At 48.8% G+C, this 6,561-nt stretch overlaps 1 protein-coding gene across 1 annotated transcript; it reads right to left on the bottom strand.

Moving 5' to 3' along the window:
* Positions 1-298: 298 nt before the first annotated feature.
* Positions 299-4,208, bottom strand: LOC116527022 (vinculin-like). The gene is made up of 2 exons (XM_032243762.1): positions 4,027-4,208; positions 299-499 (listed from the first exon to the last, which is right to left on the bottom strand). The coding sequence occupies exons 1-2, from the start codon at positions 4,081-4,083 to the stop codon at positions 323-325; spliced, it is 234 nt and encodes a 77-aa protein (XP_032099653.1). The 5' UTR covers positions 4,084-4,208; the 3' UTR covers positions 299-322.
* Positions 4,209-6,561: the final 2,353 nt, after the last annotated feature.

The following is a 6,561-nucleotide window of genomic DNA, read 5'->3' as shown; positions in this document are numbered from 1 at the left end:
GACAATCACTTGAGTCCAGGAATTGAAGATCAACATGGGCAACATAAAGAGACCTCGTCTCTACAAAAAATCAAAAAATCAGCTGGGTGTGGTGGCATGCACCTGTGGTCACAGCTATGTGGGAGGCTGAGATGGGAGGATCAGTTGAGCCCAAGAGGTTGAGGCTGCAGCAAGCCATGGTAGTGCACCTGCACTCCAGCCTGGGTGACAGAGACCCCATCTCCAAAAAAAAAAAAAATAAAAAGAAGTATATATTTTAAAGGAATTACCTCACCCCTACCTCTACCCCTACCCCCAGGTCTTGAGAAAGCAGAGCTACTTCCTACCTGGAGATGATGCGAAGCTGGTTGCTCATTGTTTGAATCTGCTCCACCACACACAAAAGCTCCTGGGAACATCTTTGATCTATGCAGTTCTTAGCAATGATGCAGATGAGTCTGGCGAAGTTTTGTCCAGAAGCTGCAATTTTCCTGGCAGAGGCAATGAGCTGATCTTTGGTCTATATCAAAGAAATGAGAGTTAGAATATCAAGAAATTGGTGGTAAAAGTGTCTAAAACTTGCTCGGCACAACTTACTTCAGCCCACAAAATGAATATATTTTAGCTTAAACCGTGATCTCCTGAACCTCCTCCAAAGGCCTCAAGTCTTCCTGGGTTAGTAAGAAGTTTAGCCTCCTGAAAGGCAGCAGAATGACATGGCAGGGGCTCATCCATCTGTGTGGGGCTGCTGAAGAGAAGGCGGCCCAGCCTCCTGGTCATGGTCTAGCCTGTCCCCACAGAGGCTGTGGCTTCCACTAGGCTCAGAGTTAGTTTTCAGCAGGCCCAGGGCAGGTATGAGGGTGCCAGGGAGGGCCAGGTGTAGGAAACATCCAGGTTGAAGGGGGTGGTGGCGGGAACCAAGGGACAGAGGACTACAGTCACATGTAGAGCTTAACAGCTGGGAACGGATGATTCAGAGACTGGTGAGATAAGCCACCTATTCGTTAGCTGATTTAAAATTTTGACCTTTCTGGGCCTCACTTTTCTTTACTTTAAAAAGAGAGATTTGGAAAATAAATAAATGAATGAATGAATAAATAAATAAATAAATAAAAAGAGATAGAGATTTGGACTAAATCAACAGTTTTCCATTCCTTTTCTATTTTTTCTTAAGCAACAGAACACTCTATTCAAATAAAATCTTGGCAGGGTATAGTGGCTCATGCCTGTAATCCCAGCACTTTGAGAAGCCAAGGTGGGCAGATCAGGGGAGTTCGAGACAAGCCTGGCCAACATGGTAAAACCCCGACTCTACTAAGAATACAAAAATTAGCCAAGTGTGACGGCACACTCCTGCAGTCCCAGCTACTTGGGAGGCTGAGGCAGGAGAATCGCTTGAACCTGGAAGACAGAGGTTGCAGTGAGCCACCATACTCCAGCCTGGGCAACAGAGCAACACTCCATCTCGAAAACAAACAAAAAACAAATAAAATCTTAAACATAGCCGGGTGCAGTGGCTTATGCCTGTAATCCCAGCACTTTGGGAGGCCAAGGTGGGAGGATGGCTTGAGCTCAGGAGTTTGAGACTAGCCTGGGCAACATAGTAAGACCTCATCTTTACAAAAAAAGAATTAGCTGGGTACAGTGGTGTGCTAGTAGTGCCAGCTACTCGGGAGGCTGTGTTGGGAGGACTGCTTGAGCCCAGGAGGCTGAGGCTGCAGTGAGCTATGATTGTGTCACTGCACTCCAGCCTGGGCAATGGAGCAAGACCTTGTCTCTAAAAAAAAATCTTCAACATAATGGTGAATGTTGAGGCAACTAATGCAAATAAAAGATAGGCTGCTCCAGCAAATATAGAGCCATGCCAAAACCTCACTGCCTTGTCTGGGATGAGTGGGAAGGTGGCCCTTCAACAGGCCATAGGAAGTAGACATAGTCAGAAGAGGAAACCCCGGGAAACAACACAAGTCTTGCTGGTGAAAGTACTGGCACCCTGCAGAGAGGATGGACTTCCCCTCCCAAAATCTGGTTCAGATCTCAGGACTGATGATGCCATTTGTGAACCCAGAAGGTATGAAAAGGGTTGTGACTCACAGAAGGAGGCTTTCCAGAAGAGCAGGGCAGGCTCCCAACCAGGTAAAATGGCTTGAGAGAGCAAGGAAAGGAGACTGGCTTGGCTTTTACGCTGATTGGCTGGGAAGAGGGCTTCCACACACGGGCCAGGGTTATGTGGTTTAAGCTTCCCACTGGTGTCAAAGAAGGTGGTGTCTGGGCTTTCTTATTGGCTTGCCCAGATGGGGGGCAGGAAGGGGACAGGAAGGAGTGGGGCTTTCAAGCTGTCAGCAAGCATGAAAAGTGGCATCTGCCCTCCTGAGGGGCCTCCTAAATGCCATGAGGAATGGACACCAACTTAGAGGGCAGAACTGAACTTTGCCTGCCCCGTGCTTTTCAGTGGCTGGCCCTGGTAGGGAACCACTTCTGGGCTCCCTCTTCTTTGTGCGGCATGCGACCCCAGCTTGTCCAGTCAACAAGAAATCACTCCTAATAAACTCAGCATTCAAAGAATTTGCAATTCCAGCCAGAAGGCAGTGGGTACAGCCATGTCCGGTACCTAATCCTCAGCAACTCCAAACCCATGGCAGGCCAGTAGGAAAACCTCTGGAAACAGGGAAACCTTCTTGAAATGCAGCATCTGTTCCCAAATTAGCCAGACCTGTGCCAGGTCACTTGGCACTGTGCTGCTCCTTCCTTTTTAAAGACTCGTGGCAATCCCAAACCAAGACCCACCCAGGATATCCAAGGCAGCACCACTTGTTTACGACCTCCTAGGAGAATGTGTGGGTCCTCATACCCTTGAGAATCTGTTTTGAATTAGCAAGTGAGTCCTAAAATATATCTTTGGCTTCTCTTTGGATAAGTCTTGGGTCTGGGCGAGCTCGCGGCATCTACCAGCTTTCTTCCTGTGCTAAATGGGGTTTGGCTGCCTAATTTCAGAAGCATCGGTCTTTAGGGTAAGAATGAAAAGGAATACTAAAAGAACAGGAGAAGGAAGGATGAGTGAGACACCCCTCCACGCCATCTTCCTGTGGGTGTTTTATTTTGTACACATAACCGCTACAGTCCCCTAACCTGGATAATGACTGCAGCAGTGGCTCTTGCTCGCTGCTGGCACACAGGTGTTCAACAGGCTGATTGGCTGTGGTGGGCAGGGATTGGGAGGAGGACGGGACAAGAAAAGGTCTATGTCTTGGGCATGGTGGGGCTGCTGGGTTTGGCTTTGTAGTCACCTAGTCAGGGGATGCCTTGACACTCACCCTTCTCTCCTGGACCCTCCTCTCTGCCAGGTTGAGAAAGTGGGGCCCCATGTGGCCCAGCCATGAGTTTTGGAGCCAATAGTACCCAGCAGACCCACACCGGAAGGGGTTTCCTGAGTGGCTCTTGGTGACATTCGATTGCTTCCTTTTGGTCCACACACTCAGAAGATGGACTTTTATTTTTTCCGTGTTGATGCATTGATATTAAACAATGTTTAAGTAAATTTAATCAAGCAAAGGGATAAAGAGAGATAGAACAGGCCACACATGATTGCAGGTGGCCCCCAGAAGCCAGTGGGAAGCAGCCCTCTCCCCGCCAGGCTGTGCTGGCCCTAAACAGCTATCCTTGAGGTGGTTGCAGTCCTTATTTCCTCTATTTCGGGGAATTTAAAAAGATCTCAGTGGCTCCCTTCAGTTAATCCTTCTGGGATATGAAAGAGATCTTGATTTTACTAAGTTATAGCTTTTGGGAAATTATCCTTGCTGGTGGAATAAAACAAAGCCTCAGTAACTGAGCCCAAAAGAAGGGTGGGAAAGAGATGTGAGGTGGACGTTACGATATGCCCAGAATGAAGACAGTACATAAAATGCTGAGTGCTGAATGGCCCCACAGTGTGGCCCTTCCATCCTGGGAGCTGCCTAGGGCTGCCCCAGCTCCTGAAGAGCAGCAGTTGGGAGCCCCGACATCCCCATGCCACGCCCAGTCCTCCACGGCTGGCTGAAGCCCAGGTACCAGGACGCATCCTCTCCTCCTCAGACTCTGAGCCATCAGGAACACCTCCATGGCCATTGCTCGAGTGATCCGGGTGATTCTGCTCTCCCCGTCTGTGCTGCTGTCCTCTGGGAGGGGCTGGTTCAGCTCAGTGGGAAGTGCTGCTGTGGCTGAGGAGCCGGGGGACGGGGATTGGGGGCTGTTTTGCTGCTGAAAGAAAACAACGGGCTAGAACTCATAAATTTCTGACACTCAGGCCTTTAAAATACAATGTGGAAATCAATTGCCTTTTTATCTTTTTTTTTTTTTTTTTTTGAGACAAAGTCTCACTCTCTTCGCTCTCTTGCCCAGGCTGGAGTGCAGTGGCATGATCTCAGCTCACTGCAACCTCCGCCTCTTGGATTCAATTGATTCTCCTGTCTCAGCCTCCTTAGTGGCTGGGATTACAGATGCGCACCAAGTGTGGCCCAGGGGCAAGAAGAGGCAGGGCTGCCAAGCGTCCTGATTTCTCACCCTTGACTCAGAAGTTGTCTAGATGCTGAGAACAGCAACCAGCCAGGTGCCTAACTGGAACTGGGTGAAGAGCATCCACAGAGAAGGCCTAACTGCAGGCCGCCGCCCTCTCCAAGCACACAGTATCCACTTCCACATCAGGAGCAAATCTAAATCTCAGAAGCACTGGGAGAACCTGTGGGTCCAAGTTCATCTCAGAGCTGTTATTGCCTGGGAAGTTCTTCCCACCCTCATTCGCAATTGCAGTCACATACTTCCTTTGAAGCTCAACTTAACACTGCCCTCCTTTTAGGAGACATTTAGAAAATCTGCACCAGCAATATGTCAGATACTGTGCTTGGCAGGAAGGATCTAAAGGAGTACGAAGGAATCCATAAGGCTCAGTCGCTGATAGTTTAGGCTGTCTGAGCTAGCACATACTGAGAAGTCACCTGGATTTGCTATTGTTTTTGTGTTGGCTTCTTCAGTTAATCGTCCCTACCATCTGACACTTTGCAATGTGTTCTGCTGCTTTGTTGGCCTTGTTCTAGATAGAATGGGATGTCCCCTGAATGCTCAAAGGGCTGAGCTGATCCCTCTTCTGAGGTGGGGCCAATTACACCCGGGCCCAGCAAGCCACCAAGACGGGGCCCAGGCATAGGTGAAGAGAAGAGAATGGGAGAGAAATCTGACACTAAGACTCAAGGGCAGTGACCAAAGACCAGGAAGGGAGAAAACGGCAAATGTGATTTGGAGGTCCTTGAGCCAACGGTTAGGAAACTAGAAAGTACTATTTTCAACTCATGTCTCCTATTTAACTATCAGCAACCTTTTAAGGTCCAAATCTAGAAATGTCCCCAGGCTCTTGAATAATGAAAGAGACCAAGGCCTGGGTATGGGAGACCCTCATAACTGGAATAAAGGATTTCCAGATGGTGACTTACAAGTGCCCAGGAGATACACAATCCCCCTTCCCAAACCCATAGCCTCCCTCAGCAGGTTCTGATGGCTGTGTGAGGTGCTGTTCTGGGTGGAATGGAGGCTGTGTCTCTGCACTACAGAAGCCCAGAGAATGAGAGAGTGGGCCAGACACACCTTATGGATGGCGATTCTTCCACACACCTGAGGGTAAGCCCTCGAGGCAGAGTCCTTTTTCCTGTGGTTTTAATACTGGAACTGTGTGTGTACAAAGACAGCGCTTCTCTGGGGTGGAAACTGTGGAATTGTGAGGCTTTGCTCTTCATTGAGAAGAAACCTCCAACGGGAGAGAAAATGTCCATTCATGGACAGGAGTGGTAATGGGGGCTGAGCTTGCTGTTCTCTCGCGAAGCTGGATGGCCAGCGTCACCCTGCCCTGTACCTATGAGAGATGTTCCCTCAGCAAATTTTGATTAGAAGGGGAATGTATCAGGTGAACTGACAGAAACAGAATATGTTAAGTCAGTGAATCCAGTGGCTTGAAGTATGTGCCAGGAAGACCCTATGGAGAAACAGATAAGAAAAGGAGGAGCCTGCATGGCACCTGAATTCATGAGACCAGGAGATATGGAGTGAGGCAAGCCTAGAAGATGGTTAGGGTGTGAGCACAGAAGAGTCAGGCTGCAGGGCAAAGGGAACTGTGCCTGCTCTCCTCCCTGCCCCTTTGGGAATAAGGTCCCTTCATATAGTAATGACATCGTATTGAGGCAAGTGAAGTGAAGTGCAACAGGGTGGGGAAACACATGTTCTGGTCGGTTTCATGTCAGGAGAAGGCCCAGGGAACAGTTTGAGGGGATTTATGTAGCCAAGCATAAGGCCATAACAGGGATAGCTCAGGTTGTGCATCAATCGCTGGGCTAAGCATGTCTGCTTGGGAACTTCTCAGCCACTGCCAACCTATGGTAACTCCCACTGACTTTTGTCATGGGCAAAAATAAGTAAATCAAATGTGTGGGACCCACAGTGCCTGAGTATCCTTTCTGTTGCCCTGGAAAGAAATGAATGTGTGTGAATGGCATTCAGTAGACCCAACATCCTTCCAATAAATCCTTCTTTTTGCCTGTGCTGATTCAAGTTGGATTCAAA

Source organism: Sapajus apella, unplaced genomic scaffold (assembly GCF_009761245.1).
Source record: "Sapajus apella isolate SASKATOON/1434 unplaced genomic scaffold, GSC_monkey_1.0 scaffold52, whole genome shotgun sequence".
In the NCBI taxonomy this organism is placed as follows: Eukaryota; Metazoa; Chordata; class Mammalia; order Primates; family Cebidae; genus Sapajus; species Sapajus apella.
This window is presented reverse-complemented; position numbering and strand designations above follow the sequence as displayed.

What these genes read in the sequence shown, in the direction of transcription:
- LOC116527022 (XM_032243762.1), bottom strand. Translation starts at nt 4,083, where the DNA reads ATGGCCATGGAGGTGTTCCTGATGGCTCAGAGTCTGAGGAGGAGAGGA. An exon ending in GGAGGAGAGGATGCGTCCTG is followed by an intron (nt 500 to 4,026) that starts GTACCTGGGCTT and finishes TCTTTGATATAG; the next exon opens with ACCAAAGATCAGCTCATTGC.